This window comes from Pipistrellus hanaki, assembly GCF_964339955.1.
Source record: "Pipistrellus hanaki genome assembly, chromosome: 17".
Lineage (NCBI taxonomy): Eukaryota > Metazoa > Chordata > Mammalia > Chiroptera > Vespertilionidae > Pipistrellus > Pipistrellus hanaki.
Genome location: NC_140519.1, coordinates 17,487,454 through 17,511,266, shown reverse-complemented (window position 1 = coordinate 17,511,266; position 23,813 = coordinate 17,487,454). Strand labels below are relative to the sequence as shown.

At 33.1% G+C, this 23,813-nt stretch overlaps 1 protein-coding gene across 1 annotated transcript in view; it reads left to right on the top strand.

Annotated features, from left to right (window-relative positions):
• The window catches only part of LOC311611852 (uncharacterized protein C8orf34), a gene marked incomplete at its 5' end in the record, with an annotated part of 230,278 nt that overhangs the window by 70,711 nt on the left and 135,754 nt on the right, over window positions 1-23,813 (top strand). The window contains one exon of the mRNA XM_084864358.1: window positions 1,004-1,170. Within this exon, the coding sequence (XP_084720484.1) occupies window positions 1,004-1,170 (167 nt within the window). The remainder of the gene's footprint in view (window positions 1-1,003; window positions 1,171-23,813) is intronic.

Below are 23,813 nucleotides of genomic sequence, written 5' to 3'. Positions count from 1 at the left end.
GATTACAAGTTCCCTTGAAAAAAATGAGTACATAAAAAATATCAACAACTATAAATACTGATAAAGAACAAGTGAAATGTATGTAACTGAAACAAAATATAAAAATTTGTTAAATGGACCCAGATTGGAAATGACAGAGTATAGAATTTTTTAAAGTGAGGACAGATCTATAGAATTTATTCAAAATGAACACCAGAGAGAAAATACACTAAAATTTATGTATAGACGCAATGAAAATTTCAACAGGTTATTTTGTGGATATCAACTAACTGATTCCAAAGTTTGTATAGAGCGGCAAAAGACCCAGTTGGTGAACAAATTATTGAAAGAGAAGAACAAAATCGGAGAACTGGTATTATCTTACTCTAAAACTTACAATAAATCTACAATAATCAAGAAAGTGTATATTGGCAAAAGATTAGAGAATAGGACAAAAAAGAGAGGCCTGATAGCTCAGAAATATAGTAAACTAATCTTTAACAAAGAGCAATACCAATGGAGCAGAGATAGCCTTTTCTACAAATGGTTGTGGAACAACTGCACATCCACATGAAAAAAAAAAAAAAAAGAAAGAAAAAGAAAAAGAGAAAAAGAAACAAGTCTAGACAGAGGCCTCACAAAATTTAATTCTAAATGGATCATAGACATAAATGTAAAACTATAAAACTTCTATAAGATAACAGGAGATAACCTATATGATCTCAGGTGTGGCAGTGAATTTTCAGAAATAACACCAAAGGCACAATCCGCCAAAAAAAAAAAAAAAAAAATGTGAGCTTGATTCTTATGAAAATGAAAACGTGAGAAATGAGGTACCAAAGGATGTCTAAGAAAGAAGACAGGCTCTGTGTTTTTCTTATCCTTGGGGAACATTTTAATGAAATGTCCATACATTTGCATGGCAAGATCATGGAATGAAATGTGATTGTCGATTTTCTCCACTCACCACAGCTAGTGCATCATGTCATCGTCGTTGAAAGTTAACGCTTACATGTTTCTTCAGCTTAAAGGTGGAACCCAAGACGAAGGGACTAAAGCAACAGCAGCAGCAACACAAGAAACTGCTGGCGGCAATGCTCTCCCAGGATTCTTTTGAGTCTGTTCACAGCCCTACCCCACCGGTAACAGAAGAAGATATTGATAATGAAGATGATGCAATGGAATTGCTGGGTAATTTTAAAAATTAATCATTTCTCTTTTCCTTCTTCTTTGGTGACTAAGAGACTTTAAGAGTCTTGAATAGTTTTGTCTTAGGGGAAAGAGCTTAACACACATTTTATTTACATTAGACTTTTATGAAGTTGCATCTAAGAGCTAAGTTGAAATCATCTAAGCATGCGAACTAGTAGACTGTATTTTGTGTTTTAATATATCCAGCCTTCTGACTCTTTAATTAAGCTTTCTTCTGTGTGCAATTGTGATACTCAGTTCTGTTTGCTTTATTTTCTGCTTATAATTGCCTTGATCACATTTTTTGTCTATAAAATGTATCCAAAGTACATATTTTAATCATCGTCCCATGTCCCCCTGTTATTTAAGAATGTTTCATAAAAATAGATTAAATTTAAAGAGGCAGACAGTAAAAACATGCTTAATACCTTCCATAAATTACAGAAAAGTTGAAATGTAGACATTTTAGTTTTTAATTTTTTTCACAGGCCCATTACTTTCAAAAAAACCTTATTAATGTTGTATATGTAAGAAATCCTTTTATGTCTGTTGATGAAGTAAATGCATGTTTTTGTGTCCTCAGAAATAGGACTTTTGTAGTAACTTTAAAATCTTGAACTTCCCTTTGGAAAACCATTTTTTCAAAAGAAGGAATGAACTTTTATTTCAGAGAAAGTGACCCACATATAAAACAACATTTTTGTTTCAGTGATATCAATTATTCTATTCCAAATAATTAGAGCAACTTAAAATATTTTGTAACAATATACTAGTACGAGAATAAGTAGTCTAGTCATTTGAAAACTTTAAATAAGTTTAACACATAAAATATAAAGTCCCAGAAATATGCATATATTTAATCTTTTTTCTTATACTGGATTCTTTGGTTTTAAGTACTTATAACAGTAAAACACTATCATTATGATAAATGATGTAGATTTCTTTTCATTAGCCTACATATGTATTATTTAGTCAATGATTGCAGATTCACTGATGTTTTCTGATGTTATAAAACCTGCATTTATTCTAGCATTGAGGAGACTATATTATGGTGTTTTCACCTCAAGCTATTGTGCTCTCTCTCTCTCTCTCTTTCTCTCTCTCTCTCTCTCTCTCTCTCTCTCTCTCTCTCTCTCTCTCTTCTCCTCTCTTCTCCCTCCTCTCTCCTCTTTTCTCTCTTCTCTCTCCTTTCTCTCTCTTTTAATAAAGAACAATTAAGCCCCTCCATGCTTCTTAAGGAATCTTCTCTTCCCCACCTCCAAATCATTACTGTGGCAGATGTGCAAGGTGTGGCGGTCATACCTGTAAATATTTCTCTCTTTTCTGCATCCAGCACGGTTAGAGAGCAATTCAGTTCCTGAGTTGGGGCTGCTGGGGATTAAGAAAATGAAAGTGACAGACACAGAGGTGGAAGGAAAAAGCTGGGGCCTGGTGGGACCACTGTCCTCTGACATGGACAGGGAAAAGAACAGTGACCCCAAGCCAATACAGTGTGTATATTTATACAGAAAAACAAAACAAACAAACAAACAAAAACAACAGGAAGTTTTACTAAAAGTCAAGACAAAGGAGGTTATGTGTGTTCTTGGGTGAGCCTGGGTCATATTTATTCCTGGTGCTTGGCTGGATTTAAAGAACAAAACCTATCCCCTGGCACCTGGGCTGAAGGTCAAGCTGACAACACTGCTGCCATTTGGCAAAGCGTGTTTCCATATGGTGGTTTTACCAATGGCCATTGGATTCGGCTGACAATAATTAAAGAAATGCCCATGCACCTTGCCGGTGCTCTCTACACATACCTTTTTCAATTAATTTCCATTCAACAAGTATTTACTGAGCACTTACAACGTGTAAGCAGTGGGTCCTGGAGACATAAAAATAAAATAATCATGGTCTCTGTGTGCTAGAACCTTACCTTCTAGTGTTCAAAATAAAATGTAACTACATCATTCCAGTGGTGTTGCTGCAGGTCTAATTTGGTTAAGTTTACAGTTGTATATAGGAAGAACCCCTGATGCAGCAGTAGGGGACGGGATCAGGGAACATTTCCTAGAGAAACTGATTGTTCTGGTGAGTCCTGAGATGCATTGTTAGCAGGCAGAGTGTAATCATTCTTGTAGGTTACTCTGTTAGGAATGGACTCTTTGTGTTTGTGCCCCAGGACAGTGCTTATCAATTGTTCCTCTGCTTTGGCCAGTAACAATGAATTGACATTGGATTGTGCCAATATCTTCCTCTCTCTATCCTTTCCTGTAAATGACTGCTCACAGTCAGCTAATGTCCACATGAAGGCAACTATAGCTTGCCACAAGAATCTTTTGAAGAAATGCAGGCTCAAACTCATGTTAGGGTTACTGATAGCCTCAGGAGGACAGAGGAAATCACAGAACCTCAGTGATATCTCAAGGGATTCTTTAAGGAGAGTCTAATGTCCACTCAGTGCTGGTGCCCCCTAGATGTCAGCTGCTCTGTTATCAAGTGTCTGGTCTCCCAAGCTGAAGACCAGAGAGGGTTTTGGAGACTACCTAACGTGAGCAACGAATAGTTGGTCCTCAATTTTTTTTTCTTCATTTAGACATTTTAGCAAATTTAATCATAAGAGATAGTCAAAGGACTTGGACTTTCTTCCTGTAAGTCTACCTGTCTCAGCACAGATGGCTGGTGGTATACTAATGCTTATCTCTAGATGCTCCAAGTCCACTGGTCTGTCCCCTAAAATAATGCTGTACTCAGCTATCCTTGTTGTCTCAGTGAACAAAGGTGATATAGCAGAAAGTTCAGTCCAAAAGATGGTTTCACCCAGAAAGTTCATCTACTAAATAAAATGTCATTTGAATATGAAATATGTTTGATTTTAAGGCCCAAATATTTGTACCCCCTAATATCATTTAATTATTCTTAAAAAACATATGTAAAATATAAACTCAGAGTTTTCTTCAAAAGTAACTAGTATATATAAATTCATTACTTATGATGTTACTTACGTCTTTCACTAAGGTAATGGTTCATCTTTTCAATGAAATTAAACAAATGTCCATGATAATTTCAGTTAACACAAGAAGTAAGAATTTTTTCAGTCATGATACAATGACAGGTTAATATGCCACGTATGGATATAGCGTAAAATAGTTCTTATTTATTTTAGGACCTGATGACTTGGATTGCCATGGATATCTCTTAATATTTCAATGTTTTTCAATAGAACCATTGGTACAATACTCCTAAATCTATTTAGAAAGTATAAAAATCTACCTTCCTAGTCCTTTTAATATTAGATTTCCATCATGTTGTTTATTATTATAGAATTTTAAGTCTATATTTTTGAGACTCTGCTTCTAAAGAAACATCTGATTATATTTATTTGAAGCAAATGCTAAGTTCTTGAAAATTTCATGAAATAAAATTGTAGTACATAGAATCAAGTGTAAAATCAGAAACATCTGGTATTTAAAATATCTTTTTTAATCTACCATGTTTTGTAGAATAGTTTAGCTCTAGCTTATGTGTTTTAGGGTTTAAATTGTCATTATGTGTAACATGATTTAATAGGCTGAATTTTTTATTATGTATGTGAAACACTGTAAACGTTTTGAAATGATAAATAAGTAAAAGGTATAATGATTAGCTTAGATTAATATATAAATAATTATTCCTTAGCAAAACTGATTGATTGAAAGGGTTTTGGGGAAAAGGTTTTTAGTTGAAGTAGTCTTTAACAAAATATTAATTCTGGTTTTATTTATTATGAAACTAAGCATTGTTAATATATACTAATATTTAATTCTCTACAGTTTAGTTGTATTTTTGTGGATTTCTTTTCTAAATGTATTGGGTATGTGAAAAAAATAGTATATCATTTATAATTGTTTATGTAGATTAAATATTTTCTGTAGGATTGCTTTAAACACTACTTATAAACTCATAATATATAAGTAAATTAATATGTATCATAGAATAACATCAACATTTGTGGAGTTTAAGATATAACAATTTTAATCATCTCTGAATTTGATACTTTGATTACAGAAGATATTGAATAAAATATCTCCATGTCATCTTAAATTTAAGTAACTTTCACTTCAAATATAAGATATTCTCAGTTATTTTAGCAATTGTGCTAGAAATTAATGACCACAATGAATAAACCATAATAAAAATTTTCATGCTTTTTAAGTTATTAAAATAAGTAATTTTTAAAAATGGAAAGACAAGCTACAATGGTACAAGATATAAAAACCTTTATATATTTTGCTTTATTATTTTTTTACAGGAAAATTGAGGGACTATATTAATTTCAAAGATTTCACTTTATGAATATAAGCCCATTATTATCATGTAACATGAATTTTCCTCTTATTATTATGAAAGGCTAATTGCAATACATGTTTGTTCTCTGCATAATTTATACTCATTAAAATATCATTAGAATTATTTGAAAGATACAACTACTTTTTTTACACATTTTAGTATGGGTTATTAGACTTTAAGACTTTTTATGCTTTCTCAGAATTGATGATGAGGCTAATATCTAAAAATCACATGCAAGAAGTACTAAAAAACAAAACAAAACAGGATTAGTCATACTTTATACTCATAGGTAACAGTCATCTAAAAATTAAAACTAAAGTTATATTACCAAAACATACAAGGTGCTTAAAATATATTTTATTTGTTATAAATTTAATAGTTAAGACCAAGCATAATTATTCTGGTATTCTTTACAGAATATAGTAATTGAGTTTCAAAAAAACTCAGTATATTACCACATTCTGTACAATATAAACTTCGTTTTCTAGAGGCACTCATAACATCAAAATGATCCTTTGGCAAATTCTTCTGCATTTTTAAAGTAAACATTCACTCTGTTTTGTTCTTTTATTTTCTTTCTTTCTTTCTTTCTTTCTTTCTTTCTTTCTTTCTTTCTTTCTTTCTTTCTTTCTTTCTTTCGAGACTTCTTAAAATAGCACCCATTTTTGCAAAATAGCATGCATTTTACCTAATAAGAAATGGGTGTTGCCACTCTCTTTTGTTCACGGTGGTGGAGGGCCTTAATGTAAAACAATAATCTATCTAACTACCTACTGCCATTCCTATATTTTAATGGTCTAACCTGTGTGAAACAGACTGGAACACATGGGAACATGGATACAACTTTGTTTCCTTTGAGTATCACTCATTGGGCATATCAGGGTAACAAATGTTATCAGTTTTAAAATGATTTTTTTTTTTTTTTTGTAGAAAAGGTTCTGTTAAAATGTATGAAGACTTCCAAAATTAAACGTATGGATACTTTAAGTTGTCTGTAAAATTGCTTTAAATATTACTGAGAAACTCATTCAGCATAGTATGAAAGTATTTTAGTGTGGAATTAGTACATGTTAGAGATTAAAATGCCTAAATTTATGGATGTCAAAATGAAACAATTTTGAGCACCACTGAGTTAGTGCTCTAAGTCTAGAACATACTGAATAAATTATCTCCCAAATAACCTGCATCTAAGTAAACCTCATTTTTAAATATAAGATATTCTTATAAATGTCAGAGTTATACTGGTTAATTAAATATTATGGAAATTCTGTATATATATATATATATATATATATATTTAAATATTCACTAAATGACTTAGTATTACATAAAAACTAGAACCTCACACAGATGTATAAAAATATCTTTCACATCATAAGTATTAAATATTTCCTTCTATGAAGTCATGGGATGTACAGGGTAGACAAAAGTAGATTTACAGTTGTGAGTATGCAAAGCACAGTTTATTCTTGTATTATTATTTGTTAATGATTGTATTATTTATTTCCATTACAACTATGAACCTACTTCTCAGTTTTAAAATAAAGTAAGAAAAGTAATAATACATACTTCAAACTGGTCTTATAATGGTTTCAGGGTTTTAGCCTTCTTTGTTCACATGTGAACACTTATCAATATGATTTCACTGTTTGTTGCCTTCCAGATACGCAAAAAAATTCAGAAATTTCAAAAAAGAGTAATTATTTTTAAGAAAACTATTGGCACTTATAGGTCAACATAATTTATTTTAGGGGATTTTAATATCAGATCTGCTGAGAGTCAAATTTCTTCTAAAATACTGTTTATTTTTATTATTAAAAGGCAGATATTCAGTGTAAAAAATGTGGCATTACAGAAGGTAAATACAACTGAAACCTAAGTGAGTTGAAAGAAGGAAATGATGCAGTTAAGAAGAGGAATCAATGACCTAGAAAGCTAACAGAGAATATTGGCAATGATGAAAATGATACATCCCTCATAATGCTGACACAGAAAAGGGTAGAAAACCACAAATTAACAGAATGAGAAAAGAAAGATAAGACTAGACTTCACTATAGATCTTACACAAAAGATAATAAAAAAAAACATGTGAAAATAACTTTATATCAGCATATCTGACAACTTGGATATAATGAAAAAAAATATTCTAGCAAAGCACATCATACCAGATCTAAAAATGAAGAAATAGGATATCTGAATAGTTCCATATTTGTTAAAGAAATTGAATTTGCAAATAAAATCCCTCCCCAAAAGACAACTTTAGGTTCACATGATTTCTTTGATGAATTTTCAAATCTTAAAACAAAAATTAATGCCAAATATAATAAACTCTGGAAGTGAAGAAGAAAAAAAACTTTGCAGGTTGTTTTGAAACTGGCATGTCCCTTATGGACACAGATTCATATGTTCTCAACAAAATATTATTAAATTAAACCTTTATGATCCAATACGGTCTCAATCAAATTTCTAATAGGCTTAAAGAAAAGAAAGAACTCGATGAGCTAATTTGAAAATATATATGGAAATAATAACCTGAAATTGATAAAATCATCAGGGAAAAGGAGAGTATCTGGAATTAAAATATCTGATTTCAGGACTTACCATGAGGCTACAACAGTCAAGACAATATGCTATTGATGTAAAACTTGACAATCAGTTTAAAGTTTAGAAATATGTATGATCAGTTTGTTTTCAACAAAGGCATCAGACAATTTGATATATAAAGAAAATATTTTCAAGCATTGGCACTGGAACAATGAGATAAGGATAAAAAAATCATACCATAACAAAAATTATTTTTAAATGAAGTATAGGGACAACCTTGAAGCAGGCAGAAATTTCTTTAGAGATAACTTAAGGATAGAAGAAGCATTTGACAAACTGGACCTCATTAAAATTCTAAGCTTCTCAGAAAATGAGAAGAAAGTAAGAAGAAAATTTAAAAAATCGAGAAGCATACAACTTACTGGGAGAATATATGGACAATATATCTGACAATCATTTCTTGGCCTTTTTGCTAAGATCAAGTATAGTATCTGTTCTTATCAGCTTAATATGTGATATGTCCTATAGCTGAGGACAATGTACTTTTTAAAAAAGGGCAAAAGTTTTCATCAGGCAATTCACAAAATGAGTTAAGCAAACAGTAAATAAGCACATGTACAATGTTTAACTTCATTAGCCATCAAAGAAATGCAAATTAAAACAACACTGAAAGACCACTACAAACCAACTAAAAAGGCTAAAGTTAAAGATTCTCAGCACAAAATATTGCCAAGAATGTGCTGCAGCTGTATATTTCAAATATCCAGCTCATAGGAATGAAAAATTTCACAATCACTTTGGAGTAAATGTCTGGCAGTTTCTTATAAAATTCAATGTGTACCTACACTATGGCTTAGAAATTCTTAGATATTTTCCTAAGACAAATAAACATGTATCCTCAAATATTTGTGTATGAAATCAGTTTTATCATAAATATCCTAGACAGAAAACAAATCAAAATTATAATCACTAGGAGAACTTACAAATTGTGATATATTTATACAATGAAATATTGTTAAATAATAAAAATGATTTAAGCACTGATATATGTGACAATCAGGAGGAATCTCATTATTAAGGACCAATTCATATATTGATGCCATAACTCCTAATTTTGATACTATTTGGAGACAGGACTTTCAGGGATAATTATTAAGGTTACATGAGGTCACAAGGGTGGGTTCCTAATTCAGTAGGAGTGGTGGCCTTATAAGAAGAGAAAGAGACAGAGCCCTCTCCCCCTTCCTCTCCCTCTCCCTCTTTCTCTGCCTCTATGCGCATGCACACTCAGCACTCAGGAAAGGCCACGTGAGAATGCAGTGAGAAGGTGGCCATCTGCAACCTAAGGAGAGAGCTCTCACCAGACACTGACCCAGCTGACACCTTAACCTTGGACTTTCCAGCTTCCATGACTGTGAGAAAATAAATTTCTGCTATTTAAGCCATCCAGACTAAGACATTTTGTTATGGCAATTTAAGCCAAATAAGACACGTATAAACATTACGCTGAACAAGAGAAACCAGAAACAAATGACTACATACTATGATAATTTAATCATAGGAAACTCAAGAACAGACAAAACTAATCTATGGTGATAGAAATCAGAACACTGTGATGGTGGTGAGGGATTGGTCTGAGGAAACCTTCTGGGCTGATAGAAATATTTTATATTTACACTGATGTGCTCATTACATGGGTGTATACATTTATCAAAACTCATTACATTGTACATTTACTGTTTGTGCATTTTTTTGTAGATTTTAATCTAAAAAATAAAATAGAAATTTTTGTATATAAAAATCATGGCTGTATAATGTTAGATCATGAGAATACTCAAGGAGTCAGAATTAGATTTGACATTTGTTATTGTTCCTGAAATAAAATGATTATATTTTATAGAAACACACATGAGATATGAAAGGTAATTTAAGACCATAATATAGGCATTTGCTATGGAAATGTGACCTTTAATATGTTTTCTAAAGTCTGTGCCTATTGTAAGCATCATGTTTGAATAATCCCGAACAAAAATAGAAATTGTCATTTTAATTTCATAGTTGCACTTCAGAATTTGATCTTTGATGATAAATTTCCTAGTTTTGAATATACGTATTCTTCCAATGTGGTCATACTATCTTTATTTGATATACTGAAATGACCTTCCTTACTGACTTGCTTGTGGTACAAAGAGCTAAAGTTGTGGCAATTTGAAATGAAAATGTTATTGTTATCAACTGGAAATGTGCAGTACATGTAATGTGATTCTTTTTATATTCTTTGTTTAAACATCTTTAGTGAGATATATATGCATGACATAAAATTTATTCATTAAATGTGTAGAGTTCTATGGCTTTTACTATATTCACAGAGTTTTACAACCATCCCACTATCTAAGTTTAGAACATTTTCACACACCGCCCCCTGTCTGCCACAAAAAACAAACAAACAAACAAAAAAACAATTAGCAGTTACTCCTTGTCCCACCATCATCACTCCCTTACAGGAGGCAATCATTACTCTTATTTTCTGTCTTATGGCCTTGGCTATTCTGAGAATTACATAAATGAAATCATACACTAAGTGTGATCTTCTGTGAAGGGCTTCTTTTACTTAGTATAATAGTTCCAAAATTTATTAATATTATAGTTGTATTAGTCCTTATTCCTTTTTTAATTTTTTTTAAAGAATAGTCTAGGTTTTAGAGCATTTTTATGTTCATAATAAAATTGAGCTGATGGCACAGAGATTTACCCCACACCACCAACTTTCCCATATGCATTGCTTCCCTGACCAGCAACACCCTACAGTAATACATTATTATAATAAATGAACATACGTTGGCAAAATATTATGTAAAGTTCATACTTTTACATCAATGTTTGTTTTGGGTTTTGTGCATTCTTTTTCATTCTGTTGGTAATGAAAACTGTATAGTGATATGTGTCTACCAATATAGTATCATACAGTGTAATTTCACTGCCCTAAAAATCCTCTATGCTTCTTCTATTCATCCCTCCCTCACCCATAACCATTGGTAACCACTGATCCTTTTGCTGTATCCATAGTATTGTCTTCTAAAGAATTTTGTACAGTTGGAATCATATAGTGTGCAAGCTATTGATATTGACTTAGTAATCATTAGCATTTCATGATTACTCCATGTCTTTTTATAGCTTGGTGGCTCATTTATTTTTAACACTAAGAGTATTCCATCTGAATGGTACAGTTTATCTTTACATCCACTGAAGGACATCTTGGTTGCTTCCAAGTATTAGCAGTTATAAATAATGCTGCTAAAAACATCTGTGTGTGTAGATTTTTGTGTGAATGTAAGTTTTCAGTTTATTTGAGTGTATATCAAGGAACATGATAGCTGGACTGTATAGTAAAAGTATGTTTAGTTTTGTGAGAAACTGCCAAAGTGTTTTTTCAAAGTGGCTGTATCATTTTGCATTCTCCCCACCAAGAAATGAGAGTTCTTGTGGCTTCACATCTTCACCAGCATTTGGTGCTGTACATTTTTTGGATTTCAGCCATTTTAATAGGTGTGCAGTGTCACCTCATTTTATTTGCAATAGCCCAATGACATATGATGTTGAAGACTTTTTCATATGCTTATTTGCCAACTGTATTTGTGTGTGTGTGTGTGTGTGTGTGATGTCTGTTCAGATCATTGGCCCATTCTTTAATTGGGTTATTTTCTTATTGTTGCATTTTTTAATAAATATTTATTGTTGAAAATATTACATAGCTCCCCCCCCCCGCATTGCTCTTTCCTTCCCCTATCCTCCTGAGCCTTCACCACCCAATCTGTGTCTATAGGTTATGCATATACACATATGAGTTCATTGGCTGATCTCTTCCCCCTCACCTCCCTCCTCTGCCTTCCCTCTGAGATTTGGCAGTCTGCTCAATGCTTCTCTGTCTCTGGGTCTACTTTTGTTCATCAGGTTATGTTGTTCATTAGATTACACTTATGAGTGAGATCATGTGATACTTATCTTTCTTTGACTGGCTTATTTCACTTAGCATAATGCTCTCTAGGTCCATCTATGCTTTTGCAAATGGTAAGAGTTCTTTTTTTTTTTTTTTTTACAGCTGCATAGTATTTTATTGTATAGATGTACCACAGTTTTTTAAACCAATCATCTGTTGATGGCACTTAGGCTGTTTCCAAATTTTCTCTATTGTAAATTGCACTGCTATGAACATGGGTACATATATCTTTTCTGATGGGTGTTTCTGGTTTCTTGAGATATATTCCTAGAAGTGGGATCACTTGATCAAATGGTAGTTCCATTTTTAGTTTTTTGAGGAAACTCCACTGTTTTTCACAGAGGCTGCACCAGTCTGCATTCCCACCAGCAGTGCATGAGGGTTCCCTTTTCTACACACCCTCACCAACAGTTGTTGTTTGCTGATTTATTGATGATAGCCATTCTGACAGGTTTGAGGTGGCACCTCATTGTCATTTTGATTTGCATCTCTCAGATGATCATATGCCTTTTGTCCTTCTGTATGTTCATTTTGGAGAAGTGTCTATTGAGGTCCTTTGCCCACTTTTTAATTGGATTGTTTATCTTCCTTTTGTTAATTTATATGAGTTCCCTATAGATTCAACAAATTCCAACACCCTTTAAAAAAAAAATAAAACCACTCAACAACGTAGGAATAGAGAGATCATAACTCAACATAATAAAAGCTTTATATGAAAAACCTATAGCCAGCATCATGCTCAATGCACAGAAGTTAAAACCACTTCCCATAAGAACAGGAACAAAACAGGGATGCCCACATTCACCATTCCTATTCAACATAATACTACAAGTCCTAGCCATTGCAATCAGACAAGAAAAATAAAAGGCATCCAAATTGGAAAGGATGTAGTAAAAATGTTACTATTTGCAGATGACATGATATTATACATAGAAAACCCCAAAGACTCCATCAAAAAATGACTAGATTTAATAAATGAATTTGGCAACATAGTAGGATATAAAATTAATACCCAGAAATATATGGATATTTCAGGAAGGGAAACCATTTACTACTGCAAAAAAAAAAAAAATGTAGATACTTAGGAATAAACTTAACCAAGTAGGTAAAAGACCTATATTTGGAAAGCTATGAGACATTGAAAAAATAGATTCAGGAAGATATATAAAAGTGGAATAATATTCCGTGTTCATGGATTGGTAGAATCAACATAATTAAAATGTCCATACTACCCAAGGCAATCTACAGATTCAATGCAATCCCTATTAAAATTCCAATAGCATAATTCACAAAATGATAACAAATTGTCCAAATCTTATTGTTGATTTTTGAAAGCTCTTTGGTTTTTTATCCCCTTTACCAATGTTGTCTATGCTTTTTGTGTATTTTGTGTAACAGCCCTTTATCAAATCCATCTTTTGCAAATGTTTTCTCCAAGTCTGTGGTTGTCTTCACATTCTCTTGATTTTTTTCTTTCACAGAGAAGTTTTTAATTTTAATGAAGACTGGTGTATTCTTTCTTCACTGATCTTGCCTTTGGTGTTTTATCTAAAAAGATAACACTTTATTGAAGGTCATTTAGGTTTTCTTCTATGTTATTTTCTAAGAGTTTTATAGTTTTTCATTTTAAATTTAAGTTTGTGATACTTTTTGAGTTAATTTTTGTGAAGGGTATATGTAAGATCTGTGTTTAGATTAATTTTTCTGTGTATGTATGTCCACTTGTTTCAGTGTCATTTTTGAAAAAACAACCTCTTCTCTATTTTATTACCTTTTCTTTTTTGCCAAAGATTAGTTAACTATATTAATGTGGTTCTGTTTCTAGGCTCTCTATTTTGTTTCATTGAACTATATGTATGTTTCTTCACCCATGCTACCCTGCCTTGATTTCTTCAGATTTATGGTAAGTCTTGACTTTGGTAGTCTGTCCTCCAATTTTGGGAAAACTGACATCTTATAATATTGAGTCTTCCTTTCCTTGAACATGGAATACCTGCCCATTTGTTTAGTTCTTCTTTAGTTTCATTCATTAGAGTTTTCTAGTTTTCCTACTGTACATCTTGTACATATTTTGTTAGTTTTTTATCTAAGTGTTTTATTTTTAAAGGTGCTAATGTAAATAGTAACTGTCTTTTTAATTTCAAATTCCACTTTTTAATTGCCAGTATTTAGGAAAGCAATTGGCATACAGCCTTGCTATAATTTCTTATTAGTTCCAGGAGTTTTGTCAGTTGTTTTGCATATTCTCCATAGACAATCATATCATCTGCAAACCAACAAATTTTTTTCTTTTTTCCCAATATTTGTACATTTTCTTTCCTTTTCTCATTGTATGAGCTAGAACTTGAAAAGGATTAATGATATAGAACATACTTGCCTTCTGCCTAACCTTAGTGAGACAGCTTCAAGTTTCTCACCACTAAGCATGATTTTAGCTGTAGGTTTTTTGTAGAGATTTTTTTCTCAAGTTGAGGAAATTTCCCTGTTTCTAGTTTACTGAGAATTTTTATCTGGAATAAGTTTTGTCAAATGCTTTTGCATTCATTTATATGATCATGTAATTTTTCTTTTTAAATCTGTTAACATGAGGAATTACATTAATTGATTTTTTTTTTTTAGTTGAGCGAGCCTTGCATACTGGTATATAACTTATCTTGTCATGGTTTATAATTATTTTTATACATTTTTGGATTAGAAATGCTAATATTTTGTTGAGGATTTTTGCATTGATGTTCATGAGAGATAGCTGTAGTTTTCCTGTAATGTCTTTTTCTGTTTGGGGTATTAGAGTTACACTGGTATCAAGGAATAAGATAAAAAGTATTCCCTTTATCTTCTGGAAGGGATTATAGAGAATTTGGTATTATTTCTTTCTTAAATGTTTGGTAAAATTCACAGGTAAACTCATTTGGGCCTGGCGCTTTTTTTTTTTTTTTTTTTGTAAGCATATTATTTTTGTAAAAAAAAAATATGTTTTTAGCTGAAACTGGTTTGGCTCAGTGGTAGAGCATTGGTCTGTGGACTGAAAGGTCCCGGGTTCAATTCTGGTCAAGGGCATGTACATTGGTTGCGGGCATATCCCCGGTAGGGGGTGTGCAAGAGGCAGCTGGTCGATGTTTCTCTCTCATTGATGTTTCTAGCTCTCTATCTCTCTCCCTTCCTCTCTGTAAAAAAATCAATGAAATATATTTAAAAAATATGTTTTTATTTATCTTTTAGAGGGACTAGAGGGAGAGAGATAGAGAGAAACATTGATGACAGAGAAACATCATCGATTGGCTGCTTTCTGCATAACCCTTACTGGGCATTGAACCTGAAACCCGGGCATGTGCCCGGATCAGGAATTGAGCTAGTGACTTCTTGGTTCATGGATCATTGCTTAACCACTGACCCACACCAGTTAGGCAGAAGCGCAATAATTATTGGTTCATTTCCTTTCAAATATATAGACCTGTTTATATTGTCTTTTTCCTATGTGAATTCTTATGTGAATTTTGACAATTTCTGACATTCAAGGAATTGGTCCATTTTGTGTAAGTTATCAAATTTGTCTGCAGAGTTTTTATTATTGCTTTGTTATCTTTTTAATGTTCATGGCATCCATAATAATGTCCCCTCTTTTCTTTCTTTATGAATATATCAAAATTTATGTATGCATTTCTCTATTAATCAGTTTCCAGACTTAAGTGATTGCCCTCAGTGCTGTTATGAATACCTCTATCCTGACTCCTTGGGGATCGTGCTGAAGTTTCTCTTGGGTGTACACCTGAGATTAGCACTACTAGGTCATGGGTGCTTGCATATACTGTATGCAACTTTTTGGATTTTATTAAATATCTCATTTGTCTCTGAATATATGTTAGTTTCTCTAGAGTCTGGGTAATGTTCTCAGTCAATGAGGTGATGGCCAGAAGGAAGTGGGGGACAGTGGCTGGCTGGAGGTGCGTAAAGGAGGGGAAAATAGGGACATCTGTAATAGTATAAATAATAAAAATAAAGTTAAGAAAGAAAGGAAACCCTTTCACTATGTAAAGTGATATCTATGTTAATTATTTCATTGTGGATTAAATCAACATGTTAATATCATGTTATTCAAAGTCTTTGTCAATTTGATTATGAAAGAACTCATTCAAAAGTTTTCATTTCTCAGATAACTAATAAAGTTGAATTATATTTTCCATTTCCTTATTTACCTGTTGTATTATGGATGATATCTTTAGATATTTTGTCCCATTCTCTCTGTTTGATTGTAGTTATCTCGTCCTTTGATAGTTTTAGTTTCAGTTATTATATTTTTTATATCTAGTAATTTTTAAATTAAAAATCTGTTTGTTCTTATTGTTTTCTAGCATATTTACCACTTTTTCTTATAATTCCTGAATGGGTTTTTTCTCTTTAAAATGTTAAATAAACTTATATTTAGTCTTTGAATTGAATCTATCATCTCCAGTTCTTTGGGTGTTAATTCTCCTTTTGTTTTTACTGGCTTATGCTTTTTTGTGGTAGGTTTTCTTTCTTCTTTTTAATGTGGTTTATAATTTTTAAAAATACATTTTTATTAATTTCAAAGAGGGAGGAAGGAAGAGAGAGAGAGAGAGAGAGAGAGAGAGAGAGAGAGAGAGAGAGAGAGAAACATCAATACAACCTGGGCATGTGCCCTAAGAATCACACCATGACCTCCTGGTTCAAAGGTCAGTGCTCAACCACTGAGCCACTCCAGCCAGTCATGGTGTATAATTGTTAACTGACCCAGTGCAGCAGGAGCACTCACACAAGGTGGCTCTTCATTGGCTTCGTATAGGGCTGTAGGAGGATTTGTCAATTGAGTTTTCACTTTCTCAGTTTAGACTTTCTCCATCACTTGGACCTTGTAAATCAGGACATTACACTACCATGTAACGTAAGTTTCTTTTTCCATTTCTAATGATGTCTTTACAAGAGTCACCAGAGATGAGATGCTTCCTTGACACTTTCGTGGCTGAATGGGAGAATTTTTCCCATTGTCTGATCATAGTTTAATGTCACAGCTCTTTAGGGTTTCTTACTTTATTCAGAAGACTTTATTTCAGCTCCCCAGTTTACATGAGCTAAAGGCCTTATCTTTTCTTCATATTTTTCAGCCACTAGCCCAGAGGCCTAGACAACTTTAGACCCATGTAGGTTTTAGTCTAAATTTTCTGTTCTAGATTTGTTCTTCTTTATTTCTGCTACCTGAATACTTCATTTCTTTTAGAACTTATTGGGAGTAATTTTATTTCATTAATTTTATCAAGCATTTCTGTATTTGGAATGACATAAAGCCTTTTGTGTTATTCAGCTAGTTAGCTCTTTTGCTAGAAATTTGAATTGTTTAATTTCAATGAAATCCAAATACTAATAAAAATACAAAAGAAATATATAAAGAACTACATAAAAATAATTAACTTTCAAAAACAAATAGCCAACATTATGTATGTCATCTAATTTTTTTAAAAAAATTGGTCAAACATTGTGTAAAATTATATGAGCTAAAATATATAGGTATCTATCTCTAACTCTATGTATTAAAACCAAACTGTTATCCATGGTTAACTTAGGGGAGCGGAATCAAGGAGGGAGAGATCTTTCATTTTTCTACTTTGTATAATTCCTCATTGTTTAATTTTTGTACATAAGCATTTTAAGCGTGAAGAAGATGCTAAAATTAGTGATAACTTTAAGAGGAAGCATTCTGTAAATTCCCAATGAGTGTTTTGATAATTACTAATCATGAAAGTCCTGTGAGCCTGAAAGACAGACTGTGAACTCATTTTATAGACTGTGGTGTAACGGGTAAGTTGGGAGGCGTAGCCAACATCAGAGCGAACCCCAGGATCTGGGAGCAGAAGCAGATGGTGAAAGTGACCAAGAACAGACTGCATCTTGGACCACGCAAATCGGACTACGACCGCCATCACCCAAGAGAGAACTCAGTATCCACCTGTTCCTCCCAGTTATGTCAGCCTTATGGCATTTTTTTTTAGTTTCTAGTACCAGGCCACAAAGTTCTTATGGATTTAAAAACATTTGCAGTAATGTAGGTTGTGGGTATGAGAGATGCCATCCACAAAAGGCTCTTAAAGGACAAGTGAGTTTCCTTCTCAGCTAACACTGACTTCAGTTCTGGCAGCCATATACTTAACTCCCATTATGTTTTGTTCATTCTTCAGTCAGTCTTCCACAAGCTGTTTTTGATTCATCATAAAAATAAGAAATAAGAAATGCTTACAATGAATTTTCCTCAACCTAAGTTTTCTTAGTTTATTTTTGATTCTATTTAACAGATTACTTTTACCATACATATAGCCTATGTTATCCATATCAACAGACAAAAATGTGTGTTTTATTGCATTTCAGTATATTAATGGAACCAGGGAAAAACTCTTGCTCTCTCTTCATACTAATTGAGCAGTACTTCAGACTACATTATTTTCCTGCAGGGTAAAATAAAGTTTGTTAGCTTCGGTGTTTTGTAATTAATTCATTACATATTTATATTTGGTATCTTACTCAGCACTTAGATCAAGGGAAATAATTTTTACATTGAAAAATCCATTAATCTTCTCTGTGGGGCATCATTTTCTTGTAAATTAAATTGCCTAATTAGCTGATCCTTTGGAAACTGATTCTGAGCTTAATTCCCAAAAGTTTAACCAAAACGTTTCTACTTTTTAAAATAAACTACTTAAGATTACTTGTAAAGATATTAGATTCAAGTTATTATTAGACCAACCACGAGGCTGCTAATCCTAGGAATGAAGAGACTCACTAAGGCAAAGCTCTTATTTTATTGAGTTAGTATATCTTTGCTGTGTGCCTCCCAGATCATGGAAGTAAATAGAAGACCCCACACCTTGCCTATGGGCTATCTGAGTGTGCTTTGGTTTCCTTACAGACTGAAACAAAAAGTGTGATTTAATCAAGTCAGTTTTCTGCACCAAATAAGGGATAAACTTCCCAGAGAATGATTGAGAGGTGTTGTTATTCAGGGAATATTGTGTCTCTACTTAATATTCAATCTGTAATAACAATAACAGGGATATTTTTCTTTGTGCTGTTTGATTCTAAGGGATATGAGTGACAGAGCCTTTCCTGGCCAGGTGCCATAATGTAAATGTCTGAATGAAAAGCAGGTTGGCAGTCAGAGATGAGAGTCTACGAATTAACAACAGATGTGAGTTAGTAACTTCAAATGTGAACAGAAGGCTTGTGGCTCAGTAGCTTCTCCTTTATGAAGCTGGTTCTCATCCACTGGTCCTCATTGCTTCGTACTGAAATTGTTATAGATGAAAATTATTCCTTAGCCCTCAGCATTTTTATTCTGTGTCCACAAAGAACAAAATATCTATTATTCAAGCAATAATAATGCTATGCCCTGTGCTAGGTACTGAATATATAGAGCCAAATGAAGTACAATCCTACTCAAATATAACAGTAGATTATAAGAAAAAGAAAAAAAATGTAAACCCATGTGATAGCTACAATATCAGAAGTATGTACATAGTTCTGCTCTGCATGTGATTCTAGCGCTGGGTCAAGATGAGGATGCCTTTTGCAGTCACAGAGCCACTCTTCCCCTCAAAACATCTGAAGTATCATTTTCTTCCATTTGGTCCATGGAGGGGGAGGTAGTAAAGAGAATGCTCCTTAATTCTCTTTACCTTTATTTGTTTTCCTTGCATTTTCAGATCCCTTTTCTCTGCCTCACATGATGGCTCACCCCTTCTGTTTGTTCTTGTCCAGCCATATTGGCCTCATTGTTTCTGTGTCATATATATATGACACTGATGACCCAGAAAATAATCCTTTTTATTTGTCTACATCTGAATGATGTGTGTGGTGTTTTTCTTATCAGGTGACAGAATAGAGCACTACTTGAAACTGTACTTCAGGGTGCTCTTAAATGTATTTTACTTCTGTTTGTCCAGATTTGATTACTATACTTTAGTGCACCATAAACAGTGTGCTTGGTTTTTATGGCTGATGTCTGGTTCCTGAAAGTGCTAAGCTCAGCAGGATTGCACTGTGATGATCGTTACTTTGAGTCTGACAGATTTTATGTGTTGAAAACAACTTGAATAATGATAATGTGTGACTATATATATACACATATGGCTGGAATTTGCCTTTCTATTATTTCATTATGGGGCAACCCCAAATAATTCTGGGCGCCCTTTCATACTCAGTCCTTAGTTGAGCAGAGCTGTTATGGATGTGCCAAGTCTTCTTTCCTTCTGCTAAGCATCCTCATTTTTTTACTCCACACCATCCTGGTTTTTAGGGCTTTTTCTGTCCCTGACCACTCATCATGATCTACTGTAGTTAAGTGTGTGTGAACAAACACATATATTGTATGTCATTTATATTGCATTTGGCTTTTCCTGCGTTCACATTACAAAGATATTCTTGGTTCATATAGACCTGCTATAATAGATCTTGTACTCATTTGGTTAACCTTTTTTTTTAAAATATAATCTAAACATATAATTTTACATTAATCCCTGTGAAATTTTAGTTAAGTCATTTGGCCATTTGTATAGACCTTCAAAACAGACATCTCATGAAATATTAGTCTTTTGTAATGTTCTTTAAAAAAAATCTATTGTCAAATACATTTGTAAAATTATTTATAATATGTTCCTGTCTTGCAGATTTTCAATGACCATTAGATAATTAAAATTTCTAAGAAGTACTACAGTTAAGAAACCCATTTAAAATTTATTTGCAGAATTATTTTTGAGTAATATTAGCACCACACCATAAAGCTGGGGTTCTGCTCAAAGTAGTTGTGAATTATTAACCTAGTGCATTGGAACTGCCTAATTTTGATTTGCTTTTCCAACCATATTAGCTGCTATCGCAACATCTGTATAAATACGTAAGTATTTGAGAGGGATTATATTTATCTTCATGGAAGATAATGAGAAAAGAGTGGAAAGTGTTAGGACAACCTACTAGAGAGTTTGCCTCAGCTTATCATCTGACCCATGGTTATGTGATATTCATGTTCCTGAATATTGTTGTTTAACCAGAAATTATTCACCTGCCTGACATATGTTTCATCTTCATCTTGTTCACAAAGTGAGAATAATTTTCCATGGTCTCAAAATCAGGGTATTTCTCCAATTAAAATAATAATGTGTATGGCAAAGGTCACCTCTGTTGACTTCATTGTGCTCTATTGATTATTTTTGTTGTTTATCTTTATTGTTGAAAATATTACATAAGTCCCCTTTTTCTCCAGTTACTCCTTCTACCCTCCCCCCACCCCAGGCCTTCACCACCCTATTGTCTGTGTCCATGGGTAATGCATATATGCATACCGGTTCTTTGGTTGGTTTCTCCCCACCCACCCATCCACCCGCCCCAGCCTTCCCTCTGAGATTCAACAGTCTGGGTAATTTTTGCAACTGCAGAGTAGACAATACTTCTTGGAGATTATATAAAATTAATTAGTATCTAACCCCCAATGGAGATCGCAGTAACAGAAGCCGTTATGTTTTTGTCTTATATGTAATAACAATATATATAATTTGTCTTCCATTTTATATAAATTCAAAATACATGTTCTTCTCAATAGAAGATCATATTTGAAATTCTACAAGATCTTATAGTTTTATTTATCAAAGAATTGACAACAGTGGTGATTGCTTCAGAAGTATAAAGAAGTACCAATTAGTCCATATTGGAAGATTTTCTGTCCTTGCTCAGGCTTCCTCAGTCAAATATTTCTTCCTTTTTCCCTCGTCTTTTTCTTCCTCTTCCTCCTCCATTTCCTCCTTCATAAAACAAAGGAAATAAGGATATCTGAATTTATTACTTTCATATGTATAGAATTTTGAATAAATACTAACTCCACAGCTGGAAGCTGTTCTAAGTAAAATGATAAGTGTATGCAAAATCTAAACTCTACATGACATCTCTAGATTAATTATACTGTCTGCAAAGAAAGAAATACAAACAATTAAATGTTGGAGATATCATTAGGAGAATGTGTCATAAGTTTATAATTTTTCACTTGTAAGTATGACTTGCGCTTAACTAATGTGATACATGCATACTCTTTGTGACTTATATTGAAATGCCAATAAAATGGTACTTTAGTCATTGTAAACAAAGTTTCTAAAGCTAAAAATAGTTTATAACAGCTACACAGCTACATCTTAATCACTCTTTTTTCTTTCTTTTTTTTCTTTTTGTTTGTCAACCTGTTACTCTTCAGTTTCCATTACTACTTTGGCACTGTAAACAGTGTGGTATTCTCATCCTTTACACTGTCACTTCCTGAAGTGACTGACAGTCTCATATGACTGCCTCCTCATGTTTTCAAACCCATCTGGTGCTGCAGCCTGCAGTGGTGCATTGGACAAGAGTTAGAAATTGGCTTTAGAGATGGGTACTTCTCATTTTCCATCTTATCAAATAATTTGAACAGGAATAAAACCATGTTGTTAGGAAAGAGGCGTACAGTGATGACACCCTAAATGTCTGGACTGAAGTTCTCAGTGCCTACCACAGGCCCTGACTATCCAGGAACGGGTGCTCTTTAGTGGGGTTCTGTGTTAAGAGTGAACAAATGCAGTATGATGCGTCTTCCATATGCTGTGTGTCCTAGAAGGATGACATAACGTTAAAGAACTATAGTTCCTGGTCTTTAGGGTCCTATCATCGTTATGGGGACTTAGGTGTTATCATTAGCTCCAAGTGACAAAGGTAAGTTATTTACTTTTCTAAACTTCAATTTTCTAATTTGGACAAGTTGGATGGTAATGCATGCTAACTTTTTTTATATGATGGACTTACACATGCTATGAGGTTCACCCCCACCCCCACCCCATTTTCCGTTTGGTAAAATAAAACTGTGTTGTTTGGACATCAAAATGATTGTCATTTCCCATGTTTCCTGAGGCCTAGACAATAATCTTGCTTTTATTCCTATCTTGAGATTCAAAGTGTTAGGTTCTTTACACACACACACACACACACACACACACACACACACACACACCATTCTGTATGTTCTGTATCTGCTTTCCTAGAAATATTGATTATTAGAATAATATAAGTATATGGAAATATTCAAAAGGAAATAGTGTCCTTTTCCTAAAGACTTAAAGCTGTAAACAGTCTTGTAAAGGATAAAACACAGACAGTAATATGTATTCACATAGTGTGGTTTTTCCTAAATAAGGCGCTAAATTAGCAGTTGAAGTTATTGAAACCAAGAGTCTTTGAAAGAGCTGCGGGCTACCAGAGGTAACAGGCAGAGTATCTCTTCACAGATGGAGGCACCACTGCTTTGTTACTGTTTCTTAGCTGCAGTCCTTTCAGTATCATTGTCGACACGATCACTGATAAGTCTGTTATCGTCAGAGGCTTTGTTTGAATATTGGACTTGATGGAATGGCATAATAGCTAAATTTTATTGAGTTCTTAATTGTGTCTCAAGCTCTTTACTAATCATATTGTTCCTTTGACATTTGGTGCTAATCAAAGTTCTGTGGTCAAAATTCTCCTAATTGATTTTTAATTCAAGTATTTTCTTGTGAAAATCTGCTAGGCGAGAAACATGTAACAATAAAATACATATTAAAATAGTCTTTTGTATCCACGTTTACAAATCAAAAAGGCTCAAGAGAAGTCCACTTGGGAACTTCCTTTCAAATTACTAGTAGAAGCTAGTATATTAAAATGCATACAAATCAATTAATTTATAAAGGTATTTTCCTTTTTAATATTCAGTTATCTACCAAGGATTCTATCTTTATATTTATTA